Below are 14,967 nucleotides of genomic sequence, written 5' to 3' on the forward strand. Positions count from 1 at the left end.
GTCCGAAAACGTTTCTGCCCTGGCCGATCTCCGCTATCTCCAGACTTTCCTGCGGACCCGCTTGCACCAGGACTCGGGGAGCAGGGATCAGCAAGGCTGGACGTCTCACTGTAGTCCACCGTACCTTCATTGTCATACTCTTTGCTGTAAAAGCTAGGAGCTGGGCTGACCAGACCAGAAGACAACCGATCTTCGTATTCGGACATTGCCATCATGGCGGCTTTGGTCAGCCCCTCGTTGGGTGCTGACGATGATTTGGTTTCAGTTGCTATTCCTGTTGCGCTATCATTGTCTGCATTGCCTTCGTCGCCTGTGGTGGTATCCGTGATGGCTGTGTTGACAGAGGAGCAGTCATCATTGTCCAGCTTGGTTTGGTCAAAGTTTAGATTAACTGAGGACATGGAAGGACTTTCAAAGTCCTCTATTCCTTCCACTTTGATGGAGGAAGGGCTGAGCAGAGTTCTCGGGGACAGCTCCATGGTTTTACTCACCGGTGAGAGGGGAACACCCTGGCCATCACTGCTGCTGGGTGGCAAGTGGGAAAAGCCGCTTCCGTCAAAAATGTCTCCTTTCATCTGTATCCCGCCATCACAATCCAACAGCATTGCAGACAGAGTCAAGTTATAGCCAGCTCTTTTGGCTTCGTGCCAGTGGCGGGACCGGATGTGGGCCTCTAGGGCAGTCTTAGCTTTGAAAAGCGCCCTACAGAAAGGGCACCGCCTGTGGGCCTGGGCGGGGCCAACAGCCCGAAACTGTCCTTTCCTTTCCCGAGCTCGGGTGTTCTGAAACCAGACTTGCACCACGCGCTTTTTCAAGCCCACTTCGTGTGCAATGTGATCTAGCATCTTCCGGGTTGGGTTGGAGTCCAGCAGGTACTTTTGGTAGAGGATTTCCAGCTGTTCTGGGGTAATGGTCGTCCTTAAGCGCTTATCTCTTTGAGGCTCCTCTCCTCCTGCCCCGCTGTCATTCTCCCCCGGGCTAGCACTGGCCTTCTCCTCCAGCTTCCTCTTCAGCGTGTTCATGGTGGAGGTTGGTGTGGAAGGGGAGGTGGCCGAGCTGGCCGGGACTTGGGGCAGGGCTCCAGAGAGCAGCTGACTAGCAAGCAGTGGGTTACTGGGGTCAAACAGCATGAAAGGCATGTCCAGCGTCCTGTCCAGAAACTGGGGGTGGATGAACTGGTTCTGCGCACTTAAAAAGTGAAGCTGCTGATGTTCTTGCCAGTGGTCAAAGGAGGGGAATGCCAGCTTGCACTGGTCACACTGGTAGGGGATGAGCTGAGGAGGTAGGTTGGCCAGCTGTTGGGGAGTGGATGTGTGAAGAGGCTTGAGAGACAGATGGGAGAGCTGCGAGGATGGGCTGGGGCTTGACTGGGGTAGGGAACACTGAGGGGGAGGAACCTGCTGGGGCGGCTGCTGCAGGGCTGGAGAGGACAGCGCAGGATTCTTCGGCTGGGCTGTGCTAGTCTTCTGTTCCAGCTGGTCTTGCAGTGGCGCCGGCGGCGGCGGCGGTGGCTGCTGCTGCTGCTGCTGCTGAGACTCGTGCTTTGGCTGTACTTGCTTCTCTTGGGTTTGGTTTGGCTGTGAACTGGGAGGTTCAGGCTGCTTTGGTTTCTCATCTGTAGCTTCTATTTTCGAGCTGAAGGTGGAGGATTCGTCAGCCTCCGTGTTAAGCTGCAGAAAGGCTGAAGACGTCGCGTTGGCCGATGGGGCCGGGGCGCTGTAGGCCTGGGAGGGCATCGGGGTGCTGCAGGAGGAACTGGTGGGAGTCAGCAGTTCCATGGCGTCCATGGAGTCCTCATTTTGGCTATCGTCCTGCCCGTCCTCATCCTCGTCTTTGTAACACAGCTTTTTCTGATGCTTAATAAGATCAAAAATACGTTGAAAGACTAAGTTACATTTTTTGCACTGGTAGTTTAAATTGCTCGTTCGGATATACCTGTCGTTGGTAAGCTCTCGCCTTTCCCCATCTTTGCCCTCTCCCTGGTTTTCGTAGTTTTTCCTGGCCTTCTGTCGGGCATTCTGAAACCAGACGACTATGACTCGGGTCGGGAGGTTCAGCAAGTTGGAAAGCTGCTCGAATTCATCGTCCTTCGGGTAAGCGTTGGCATCAAAGAAGTCCTGCAGGACCCGCAGCTGGTAGTCCGTAAAGCGTGTCCGGGAGGATCTTTTGCTCCCCCAGTACTCGTGTTTCTGAGGTTCCGGGGAAGGGGGCCGCGAGTCTATCTTGAGCTCTTCTAGGCTCGTGATGGGCGGATTGCTGAAGTTGTATGGCGAGTCTTTGTTCCGCTGACGCTCCTTGAACAAGGTGTTCCTGAACCAATGCTTGATCACCTTCTGGGGCAGTCCAGATTTGTCCGCCATCTCTTTGATCTGTTCTTCACTGGGGGAGTTGTTGATGTCAAAATACTGCCTGAGGACGCGGAGCTGGTCATCCGTGATTCTGGTCCGGGGCCTCTTGTTTTGCTGCTGCAGCAGGCTGGGATTGAGCTGATGCTGGTAGAGCTGCGCCAGATCGGCGGGCAGAGGGTCAACGGGACCGAGCTGAGGGGGCAGCTGCGCTGGCAGCGTCTGCAGGGGCATGGTTTGCATCATGAGCGGCGAGAAGATGGGCAGCTCCATGGGCATAGAAAGTTGCGTGAGCGGCACAGATGGCTGGGCTGGTGTGATCGTGGGAGAAGCGATAGGTGGGGCTGGCGCGGGAAGAGTAGGAGTAGAAGCTGGCTGAGGAGGGGCCACGGGCAGCGGAGGCGGCGGTGGCGGGGGAGGGGGCGGTGGCGGCGGCTCAGGCGTCTGCGGCCTCAGCGGATACAGCTTATCGTAGTGTTCTCTGTACTGCTTGGCGAACCTCTCCAGCTGTTTAAAGGGAAAGTAATTCTGGTGAACGTGCTCTTGGTGACTCTTCAGGATCAGAATGTTGGAGAAGAGCTTGCCGCACGAGTCACACTCCAGCTTTTCCAAGCTGTCACCGGGCTCCGTCTTTCCACTCTTCTTCTGCACCTTCTGCTTATTCTCGTTATATTGGATAACCAGCTCGAAGCCGAAGTTCTCCAGCAAGGCCTTGGTGGCATTGCCCCTTGCGTCCGAGGCAATGCGCGGGGGGGAGCATCGAGGGCTCCGAACCACCTCCTGGCGCAAAGTCTTTCTTGTCTTTGGGCTTCAAGGTGTCCGGCAGGGATTCCTTAGAGCCCGCGTTCCCCTCTCCTCTCTCCACGTTTTCCCTTTCCCTCTGGCCCTCTTTGTCTTTCTCCTTGACGACCACGGGTTTGCTTTTCTTCTCTGGGTGCTGGCCCTGTGGAAGGAGAGCAGTATGCGTCTGGGCCATGGAGAGTTGGCTCTGTTGTTGCTGCTGCAGGATCTGCTGGTGGCTCTGCTGGGGGATCTGGACCTGAGCCTTCAAATCTTCCAGCAGGGTAGGGCCGGTCCCTGTCAGCATCAGGCTTGCCCCGCTTGTGACAGGCAGGCTCACATCCGGGTTGAGCTGGAACTCGGCACTGGGTATGTAGAATGGGAAGAGGAGATGCTGCTGCTGCTGGAGCTGGAGCAAGGTCTCCGTGGTCATGGGAAAGTGAGGCAGGAGGGTGGGATTAAACAGCTGAGACTGGATGAGGGCCGCCTGCTGCTGCAGCTCTTGCTGCAAGTGGGCCTGAACCTGGGCCTGGGCCTGGGCCAGCGTCTGTGCCTGCTGCTGCTGCTGCTGCTGTTGCTGTTGCTGCTGCTGCTGCTGCCTGGAGGCGATCATATCCGCCAGCTTCTTTCGGTTGACCTCCTTGGGCTCAGAAGGGGAGGCGATGTTGGCCGCTACAGGATTCCCAAGGGGCGGCATGCCCACACCGTCGCTTGTTGCCTGGCTGAGCAAACTGGAACTCGGGGCAGTGCTGGCACTGCCTGTGCTGGTCGTGGGGAAGGTGCTGCTGCCCCCGCTCGTGTTGACCGGACTCGGTGCGGAAGCTCCCAGAGAGATGCTGTTGCTATTCCCCGAGCCGTTGCTGGCCCCGCTGCCCCCAGCGGCCTCCAGCTTTGCTGCCCGAGCCTTGGTTTGATGCAACACAGACCTCATGTGGATCTCCAGGGTGGAGCTCTGGCTGTAGGCCACGCTGCAGGTGTTACACTTAAAAGGCTTGTTGTCTGGGCTACTGGTAGGCTCTGGCTGACCAGTTGCAGACTCCTGGAGGGCTCTCTTTAACTTGTGCAGATGGGAGACAGAATTATAGTGAACCAACAGAATGTTCTTTTGGGTGAAAGACTCCTTGCAGACTGTACATTTGTAAGGGCGGGAAGGATCCAGAAACTTTTCCATTGTGAAATTTGGGCCTTTTCTGAAAGGAAGAGCCCTCTTTGGTTCCGAGCCGGAATCCTCTTGGACCGACCCGGAATCGCTGCCAGCGGGGCTCTGCTTATCCTCCAAGTCGCTCTCCTCTTCCTTGTCCTCCTCCACAATGATGGTGTGGTCTTCCGCCAAGGATGGGTCGCCCATGGCCAGGAGGTCTCCGTTGACCAGGAGGCCGCTGTAAAGCTGCTGGATGTCTGCCTCACTCAGTTCTAGGTGGCTCGTCTCGAGATGCTTTTTCAAGGCCTGGAAAGTCCGAAAACTGCGCTGGCAGAGGCAGCACATGGTGGCCGCCCTGATGACATGGTACTGTGAATGGAGCTGAAGCTTCTCCACGGTCTTGAAGGCCAGGCTGCACTGATTACAGCGGTACTTGTACACGTGGCGGTCGGACACGGGCAGCTGAGGCCTCTTTGCGTGGACCTCATTGAAATGCGTCTGAAGGGCTGAAGAAGTTTTGAAGACTTGGTTGCATCCCTTCTTCCAGCAGAGGAAGCCCGATTCCTCACGTGCAGAGCTTGGGTCAGCGGGGGAGGGCTTCAGTTCTCCGCTGTGTTCCACGCTCTCCGATGGCAGGACGCTCTTCCCCAGATCCTCTGAGGTTTCTACAAAATATATCAAACCCCAAAGAGAAATGAAAAACAAGAAACAACAACATTAGAAATGTCAGCCAGAGTTTTCCACTGTGATAACAGCTTATTATTGCAATGTGATCAAGGAAGGGGCAGGGAAAGCCAGTTTAAAAGAGCAACTCTTCTTAAAAATGTGGTTTTATTACTTTTCAAGCATGATATCTTATAAATCAAGATATAAATAGGAGTAAAAGAACTAATGAAAAAGTTACAATTTACAACAGACCTTTTAACATATTTGATAAACCTAAGAATCGATCCAGAAGTTGAAGGCACACTGAAACAATCCTTTATTTCTTTAGCCTTCATTGCCTTGGGACTGAAATAGCTACTGGATCTTTTTTTTTTCCACATAAGTCCCAGAAAACTTTCAAAGGGAAAAATAATGGTGATTCTTAAAAACTCAGTCAAATCATACTGGGATTGGCATATAATTTCTGTTCAATTTGAGAATATTTTACCGCATTATTTCTCTCTTTTAAGGAGGAAAGCCAACCCACCTATAAAGTGGATGGTATTGCTATCCTAGGTAAAGTCAGGGAAAAAACCTTCTCTTTTAAGCTACTCTAATTTTGGTTAAAATCTGGTTGTTGAATTTTTTGTTGTCCAGGATAATCTACCATCAAAGCATCTATTCTCACAAGACAATTCTCTAAGTCTCTACAATGAAACTGAGAATAGTCTCTGACAGAATTCATTTTCTACTACATCTTGGGGGCAGTAATACAAATACCTTCACTCTCTTCGGGGAAAAAAAAAAAAGATCTTCTCAGTGTTTCTCCACAGCAGGCAGGGAAAGAATCTCAGGCTGGCCAATAGGGTTGTGATGTTACTAGATGTTTTGGTTGTGGTGAATACATTCATTAGGCTGAACTCTTAAATAAGACCATTTAGAATCTACTTGGCTCTCTTGAGGGGTGAAAGGCAGAAAGGGTGATAAGTAAAGATCTCTCCTTAGCCACAAAGCAGGAGATACCCACAAACAGGCCGGAGAAGTATAAATTCCTACAAAAAGACATCTTTAGAGACCTTCTATTCTTTACCAGAGGGAAGTAAAACTTCACCCTTGAGAAGTAAAACTGAATCTTTAAACAGGATGGGACCAAGTCTACGCCTCCAAAGCCATTTCATGTAGTCCACTGGCCTCTAAGGGATAATTCCTTATGAAAATGACATCTAGTCACCTAGTGCTACCAGGCTCAGAGTTTCATTATGGAATCTCAGCAGCTCACACTACTTGGTTCATCAACTGAGTCTCGTTTATAACAGCTGCACATGTACAAGCACATACAGACACACACAGTGTGCCCCTATAGATTCTTTGTTAATGCCTATTTCAAGATACTCGGGTCACAAAGCTGATCACATCCACTTAAGCAGAGAACGACACCAAAATTCCATTGACTGTCTGTCTGTCTCTCATCTTTAAACTATATGAATAAAGTACAAATAAATGCCAGTGCAAGAGACAGATAACATCAAAGGCAAAAGACAGTCAACACCATCATCCCATTTCTTCCACAGGTATAGCTCTGTGGACCGGAAATGACCCTCCAGACCTCAAAGGACACTGCTTTTGGCTTAGGATTTGATTTTACGTCAATTCTCGCAAGTCAAGAATGAGGAAAACTGACCAGGCTGCTTTCCTGCCTCCTCCAGGTTGGAGCTACCATCTCGGTCCGGAACAGCGGCTGGGAGAAACATGCTGCTGGGCATCATCATTTCGGGGGTTGTCACCTGAGGCAGGAGAGACAGAGAAATGAAGGGAGTCAAATGGGGAGAAAGGGGAAACAAAATGGGAAGATGTTTAAAAATTCTTTAATAAGCAAAATTAGCCTTCCCCAGTGTGAAGGCGGAGGTGTCACTTTTCATAGCTCACTGAAGATTCATGTTTATTAGACAAAGCTCGCATCAGTCAAAAGTGTTTCTACGGTTACATTCTGGACATAATTAGCAGTGCACACTTGAAGAATAATCTTATTATTAATATTTTTCCTTTATGCAGAATTTTGACTTTGATCACTGACAATGTTTTGTCATGGGTTGTGAAACTTCTTGTGCAGCCAATTAGGTAGATAAGTTGAAAGGCCCACCTTAAGCTGCTGAAAACATAATAAGGGCCCTAATTAAATCATACCTAGTAAAGTACACTGTAATCTTGAAGCAGGGAGCATTGTAGTACTGTTTTAAAAATGTATTCAGGCAAGAAAAGGAGGGGAATAAGAGAGGGAAGGAAAGGGTAAGAATGAGAAAAAAGGGGAACAAAGGAAGGGATGAGGACAGGCAGACAAGTTGGCAGATTTTCCAGGAAAACAACGTTTTGTAACCCTTTGCACACTCAGATCAAGAGAGAAGGAACACTCCACGTGCCTCCCTCAAGTCAGTGATTTCTTCTTGAGGGGCTGCCATGGGCAGAAGACATCAGAAGGCAGCGTCTGATGTTGCCGCCAGTGAGCCAGCCCTGTGGAATATCGCCAGCAGGGGAGGACCTGACCCTGCTATCAGCTGTTGGCCTTAAACACTGTGGGGCTCAGTCAACTGGCTTGGATCAAAAGAGCCACTATTCTGCATCTGGTTCCTCTCTCTGCTTTGGCCTTTCCCACCACCTTGCCACACGCTTACCTACACTGCCCTAAAGAAGGACCTCCTAATTTGGTCCTCGGTGTTGAGACCTCCATATTGCCTCACAACAACATGCAACATGAGAACTCATATTCTCTAGTTTTAACAGGAGGGATGCCCAATTTGATTTGTAGCCGTGGTTACACACCAGGTTCCCTCACCTTTGCCTGCTGGTATACAACAAAAACAAGTCGGGGTTAGCACATTTTTCTAACGTAACCAGAAAACTTTCCCACCTTTTCTACAACAGCCAGAAAGATGGGATTTAGAAGAACATTTTTATACATTTATAAAACAACAAGTAGAAATTTTTATATTTATAATCCTATAAATACATAAAATAAAAGTATATATTTATATATTATAAAAATAAAAATAATATATAAAATTTTAATATATTTACGTATTCTAAATATAAAAATAATTTGAAGATAAAGAATAAATGAAATAATCATCATCTGTTCTATTTGGCACTCATAATCACTTAGCAAGAATGACGTTTGATAGACAAAATGTTTCAACAAAGTCTTCTCCACATGAGAGGCAAGCTGGTGGAGTGGATGGAGAGCAGGCTTTAAAGTCAGGATGACCTGGGTTCAAATCCTGCCTTTGACAGAAACTGGTCATGTGACCCTGGCCAAGCCACTTAATCTCTGACCAGAAGTGTTAATCAAGTGCCCTAGATTAAAACAGAATTGGGAAATATTTAACAGAATAAATAAAAATATAATAGGACATAGATAATATGAATGTGTGGTTTTTCAATGTCAATACGCTTCAGCAGGGATCTTTCTGTACAGTTCCAGTGGCCTCATTTTTATTTGAGTTTGACAACTTGGCTGTAGATAACTCTCTATAAGTTGAAGGGAAGGTCCTGACCTGAATTGGGAGAAGGCGTTTCCTTACTGAGAAACAACGCCAATGAAATCACAGATCCTGTCTCAGTCCAATCTCTATATGCCTGCATCTTTCACGCTGGGATGATACCCAGAGATCAATGTTGGTATTCAATGTATAAATTACTATTGGTTCTGAAGACTTGAGCCATTCTCCAAACAGCTGATGATGTTCATTGCAATCACCAAAATCTCTCTTTAGGTTGTAGCTGAAATACTAAACATTTGGAGAAAGGCCAGATAATGACTTTATGGGCACTAAGAAGCTACAGCTCAGTGAGGGACACCTGTCATGTTATGTGAGGGGCTGACAGGAAAGTCTATGTTCTCCAAATGACACACACTGAGGCTAAGGACTTCTGAGAATCCTGCTTACCAAAGAACAGGTGCAGTACAGGTGAGTAAGAGTGCATGAGACAGCATTTCTGTCCCTTACAGACATCTGCACCCCCTTAATACAACATGTAACAGCAGCTGGTTAAGTCCAGGGGCTGATGAATCAATGGCACTGAGAATGCCAAACTCATTCCATCTATTTTATTTTTAATAGAAAGCATTTCTGACCAGTGTGGCTGGGGAGTCCAGTGGGAATGCAAGAAGTGAAAGGTCACCGATTAATTTATAGTAACCAGCTTCAGAAAAGGGGGTGGGGAATGGTGTATGTGTATATGTGTGTGTGTGTGTGGGGGGGTTGAGTTGGAGAGAAAGAGAAAGAAAATGAATATTCCCTCCCGCCCCTTCTCAGTTGAAGCTGCAGGATCAGTCCTTTCCTGGGATCTTTAGGAATTATGAAAAAATAAATCATGAGAAATAAAAAAAACCCTACAGAGTAAAAAAGAATAAAATTATCTAACACCTCAGCTGCACATCATTATAGAAAACTGTGAGCTTTTTATACACATTACAGTAAGGCAGACATCCCCACTAACAGACTCAGTACGACGGATCAGTAATTGTTTTCATACACTTTAATTAGAAAAACTCAGATGGCTATGAATAATAATGAAAAAGAGAGACTTTTGCACTTGAAAGGTTGAAGTCAATCAAGTGTGAATGACGGCAAAAAAGGAAAAAAAAAGAGACACCAATTCATCAGCCCTCTGTTGTCTCGTGGAGTCTTTAATCATAATTCCTGATTGGGATTCAAGAAGGCAGTAAGCAGAAGTCCTTTGTCTGCCTTCACCTTCCGTCAATTAACTCTCCCCGAAATAAAATCATCAACCTCACATGCTCTTCTGCATCTTAATTGGGGCCTCCAAACCAATAAGTCTTGCCCTATATGTATTTAAGTAATTACCTTTATCTACCTGCATCTTCATATATGCAGTATACCCTTCCCTCCCTGTCCCTGGGGGAAAAAATGGTTTGGAATATGAGATTGTAACAGGCAGAAAATTCCCAGGAGGCCAAGAGAAAGATGCCTAAGGAAGGGGGAGAGGAGTCCAGAGATACTCTTTGAGTAGGTTTGTGTATGCCTCTGAGCAAAGAGACAGTGGATGAAGATGTCTCTAGAAATGCATTTGTGGTAGGCGGTTCCATTTTCAAACGCACAAATGTTGGACCCCCCGTTCTCATTTCTTCCTCCTCTGCCAATTTACTCTCGACTCCATATTTTGGAAGCCTTAGTCTTGAGTCTTTGTTCAAAGGAGCTTAGCTCTGACTTCCTTTAAAAATAATCCTGCTTACCCCTATTTCTCCAAAGGGCATCTCTTTTCTCTGACAAAAATCAAGGAAAAGTGGCCGGTGTATGTTTTTACGAACGTTGCCTGCCTCTCTCCTATCCAAAGCATGCTTCACCAACCAACTACCAGCAGGGACTTGTCTGGCTCAGCAAGAGTTTGCAAAAAAAAGAAGACAGAAGCAGTGGGAGAATAGTGGAGGGCCCAGACCTTGAGTCTCCTCCCACTGGAGGTCTGGGACATGCTTATGAGAACCCATGGCATACTTACACTGCTACCTGTGCTTCCTTGAATTTCTTCTGGCATAAAACCTAAATTAACCAATCCCAAATTAAACAGGACCCTCCAAGAACTACAATTATAATTCTGCCTTCCCTTCTTAGGCAAAGGGGAATATGACAACACAAAGCTGATAGGAGGGAATAATTTAAAAAATAGCTTCTAAGGATATATCAGTATGTCTGTCTATACTTTTGATATCTACTATGTGGTATAAAGAGAACTAAGTGCCCTAATCAGGACTCTAAGTCACTGTAAGAGCCACAATCAAAGCAACGTTTCAGATATTTTCCCCATAGGTCACTGAATGCAGAAAAGTGGGCCTGGATGTTTTTGACAAGTTTTCAGCAACGGCTGAACCAACAGAGTTTTCTAGTGAATCGGTAATTAATCTGAAAATTCATTAATGAGCCACGGCTCCCAGGCATTTTGGTGAAATGAGGTTTCATGTTAGTAAGAGGCAGGTTTGTAGGGTAGATGTGAGGAGTAACAGGGAGTCTTTTGGGGAAGTCTACCATTGCCTCAAAACCCATACCAGAAGAATTGATTCCAAATGCTTTTCTTGATCAGCAATGACAGGAATAGCATGAAAGACTGAATGGATCAAAATCCTGTTGCCTGACAGAGTAACAACCAGGCATTTTTAGCTGGTAAGGGATAAAATAGCAGCTAATACTCTAACATTTTGTGACGAAACAAAGAAAGTGATTCCAGGATATGGGAAGAGCCCAACACCACAGCTGCTTTTGGGTTGACTTAATATTACTTGACAAGATGTCAACTTTTTGGTCACCCTAAGTCATCCCTTCTGCTGGGAATAAAGCATCTCCAACTCAAATTTCCCTTCATTCTTGAATTCAGCAAGTATTTACTGAGCATCTAACATGTGCCTGGCACTCTACTAGGCACTGTAGGGATACAGAGAATAAGACAGGCTCCCAAAGCCTGTATGAACCATATATTCTATTAGGTGAAAGGACATGCACATGAATAACTCAAGGCAATATATAATAAGTGTTGCAAGAGGTATAAACAAATGACAGGCTGAGGAGGAGGATGGCTTGGAGAGAAGGGAGAACAGTCAGGGATGGCTTTGTCCTGAGGAAATGGCATTTTATAGGCCCTCAAGGAACCAGCAGGCTTGAGACAGAGATCAAAGGAGGACTTCAGGTTGAGGAAAATGCATTAGTAAAGGCAAAGGGTTGGGAAGTAGAAGCCATGTTTAGAGAAGTCAAACAGATCAAATTGGCTGAACTGTAGGATTCAGGTAAATTAACAACGGCAGACTGAGATGGAAAAGTAAATTGAGGCCGAACCGTACAGGCCCTTGAATGCCAAGTTGAGGAACGTGGACAGGGCAGATAAGGGACCACTGATGTCTTTTCAGCAGAGAAAAGACTGGATCTGAGCAGGGTGAAAGATGGATCAAAAACTTAGAACACACTGAAGAATGAGAAGATGGGAGCCCTGTCACAGTCATGTGTCATCTGAGAGTTCATTTCCCCCTCTTCATACTTTTTTTTTTGGTCAAAGAGTTCAAATTTGGGCTTATAGTTTTCCTTTCAATCACAACCCTTTGCTCTCAGGTTGAGGGACATCATTCTATACATTAATGGCCCCATGAATACCCGAGCTTCCTGGTTCACCAACCTTCTTCACTCCCTGTCACCCCACCTCAGTCACTCACAAGCATTATCAGACCCTCCATCTCACCATTAACTCCGTTCTTACTCTAGCATCTCGCAATCCTGAAATTCCTCTCTTGTAAGCTCATGTACTTCCATTTCTCCCTCTGCCTTTATTGTAGCCTTCCACCCCTTCCTTCTTTATTCCTACCTATGTGCTACTGAAAATGGCTGGGGTAAGTCACAATCATGATCACTGGATCTGCTACAAAACCCAGTCATTTGTTAGCTAATCTTGACTGGGCTCTCACTGCTATGGGGCAGTCCTTTTATTCTGCCTCGACATACTCTCCATAACAATTATTCTAAACTTTCTAATTTCTCAAGACCTCTATACTATCCTATCCCTAGGAGGAGAAGACTTCGCCTACTCTTTTACTGAGAAAATGAAGGCTATCCATGGTCAGTTAGTCAACTAACCAGCATTTATTAAGCTTTCTCCATTGTTACCAACAATCTCCTAACTGCTAAATTCAATGGTCTTTTCTCTGTCCAACCTACGTGACCTCTCTGCAGCTTTAAACACTGACCACCACTCTTTGGTATTCTCCCACTTACTTGGTATTCTGTCCCCACTTAGCTTCCATGCTTCTTCTCTGTCTTTGTTCTCCTTTAATCTCTGTGACTGATCCTTCTCAGCCTCCTCAGCCAGATCATTATCTAATTCCTTCCCACTATGTCCCCCTTGGGCAGACATTCCTTTCCACAGCTGTCCCCCCAAGGCTCTACCCCAGGTCCTCTTTTCATTCTATACTTTCTCTTGGTGATCTCACCAGCTCCCACAGTACAATCATCATGTCTACACAGATGGTTCTCCAATCTATATTGTCTATCCCTAATACCTTCTGAACTTCAGTTCTGCATCACCTAACTCTGCCTGGATAGTTCACCAGAGCCTCAAACTCAAATCCATCGCAGGACTTACTACATTCTCCCCCCTCATTCCCAAATCTGTCCCTCCTTCTGTTCTTCATCATTTCACTGGAGAGTGCCACCACACTTCCCAGACATCCAGGTTTGTAATCTTGGGACATCACACTTGACTCTTTCTTCTTCCTTACTACTTATAGGCAATCAGCAGTCAAGTCCTGTTGATTCAACATCTACATTAATGGTGCCAAACTCAAATAGAAATGGGGTCAGGATCTCTGTGGGCCACCTACTGACTTAGAACACCACACATTAACATTACCCATGATCTATTTGTACTTTTATTTATTTTGTTAACTATTTCCCAATTACATTTTAATCTGGTTCTGTCACACTCCAGGCCATGGCTTTTTTTGATATCTTATCTCTATACCATCTCTTCCATCTTTCCACTAATATTGTCATTATCTTATTTCAGGCACTCATCATTTCTAGCCTGGGTTATTTCAGTAGCCTAACTGGTCTCCAATCTATCCTCTATAAAACAGTCAAATTAGTATTCCAAAGACACTGATCTATGTTACTCTTTCACTGAAAAAAAAAAAAAGGCATCGGCGGCCTCCCTTTGGCCTCTAGAATAAAATAAATGCTTAAGGCTGGCATTTAAAGCCCTCCATAATCTGGCTCCCACTTATCTTATTCTGTATTTCTCCCCTTTGTGGTCTCTACATTCCAGCCAAATTTATGCACTAGCTGCTCCGAAAACCGGACATTCTACTTTTTGACTCTATGTCCACAGGCTGACCACTCATGCCTCCACCTCTCAGAATCCATGGCTTTGAGGGGTTGATGGCTCTCAGGATGGCAGGAGGCTCGAAGACCATCTAGCCCAACCCCCTCTTTTTGTAGATAAGGAAACTGAGGCCCAGGAGGTTCAGTGGCTTATATGAAGTCACAAAGGTAGGAAGTGGCAGAGTTCCCTGACTCTAAATCCATGGCTGGAACAAACTGTGTGAAAGAGAGGAGTGAACTATGTTCATGGGCAGATTAAGAGCCAGACCACTGATGGCCTTAAAGACTAGTCTTTTAAAAAAAAATTATTTTTAGCTTTCAACATTCACTTCCACAAGATTTTGAGTTCCAAATTTTCTTCCCATCTCATCCTTCCCCCCACCCCAAGATGGTGTGCATTCTGAATACCCCTTCCCCTAATCTGCCCTCCCTTCTATCTCCCCACCCTACTTCTCTTGTCCCCTTCCTCTTCTGTTTTCCTGTAGGGCAGGATAGATTTCTATAGCCCATTGCCTGTATATCTTATTTCCCAGTTGCATGTGAAAACAAATGGCACAATTAATTTTTTTTTTGGTGAGGCAATCAGGGTTAAGTGACTTGTCCAAGGTCACACAGCTGATAAGTGTCAAGTGTCTGAGACCAGATTTGAACTCAGGTTCTCTTAACTTCAAGGCCAGAGCTCTATCTACTGCACCACCTAGCTGCCCCTAAGACTAGTCTTAATGCATGTGTTTTTTCTCTTACATGCAACAGGAAGTCTCGGAAGGTTTGTGAGGATGAGAGTAGCAAAGTCAGGTCTGTGCATTCACCTGCATAGGAGGGACTGGAGAGGAGAGAGTACTTGGAGGCAGAGAGCAGAAAGCTCAACAATGCATGTAAGAGGTAAGGAAGCATGTGTCTAGCTTGGTGGCAGTATGAGTGCAGAAGTGGCAGGGATGTATTCCATGCTGCGGCACACCAGAATCCAAGCCAGCTTAAGACTAAAAGACCATTGAGCAGCTGTAAGGGCTTATCAAGGGTCAGAATCCAAGGGTTTAAGGCGGAAATGGAAAACTGAGTGCAGGGACAAATCTGGGCCAGGAGGCAAGCCGCAGAAGAGGCCAGGGCTCACTATTCTTCTGGCCCAAGCTATCTCCTCAAAGCTTTGGCTCTTCCATGCCAGCTGGGCATGCTTCCTTCCTTTGCC

The 14,967-nt window shown here is 46.6% G+C and overlaps 1 protein-coding gene across 1 annotated transcript in view; it reads right to left on the reverse strand.

The window, feature by feature from the left end:
• ZFHX3 (zinc finger homeobox 3) overlaps positions 1 to 14,967 on the reverse strand; it is a 318,956-nt gene that overhangs the window by 26,462 nt on the left and 277,527 nt on the right. Inside the window, 3 exon segments of the mRNA XM_020963589.2 lie at positions 1 to 3,098; positions 3,100 to 4,931; positions 6,593 to 6,695. The exon segment at positions 1 to 3,098 is cut by the window's left edge and continues 575 nt beyond it. Of these exon segments, the coding sequence (XP_020819248.1) occupies positions 1 to 3,098; positions 3,100 to 4,931; positions 6,593 to 6,695 (5,033 nt within the window).

Source organism: Phascolarctos cinereus, unplaced genomic scaffold, assembly GCF_003287225.1.
Source record: "Phascolarctos cinereus isolate Bilbo 61053 unplaced genomic scaffold, phaCin_HiC Scaffold_2;HRSCAF=192, whole genome shotgun sequence".
NCBI classification, from domain to species: Eukaryota; Metazoa; Chordata; class Mammalia; order Diprotodontia; family Phascolarctidae; genus Phascolarctos; species Phascolarctos cinereus.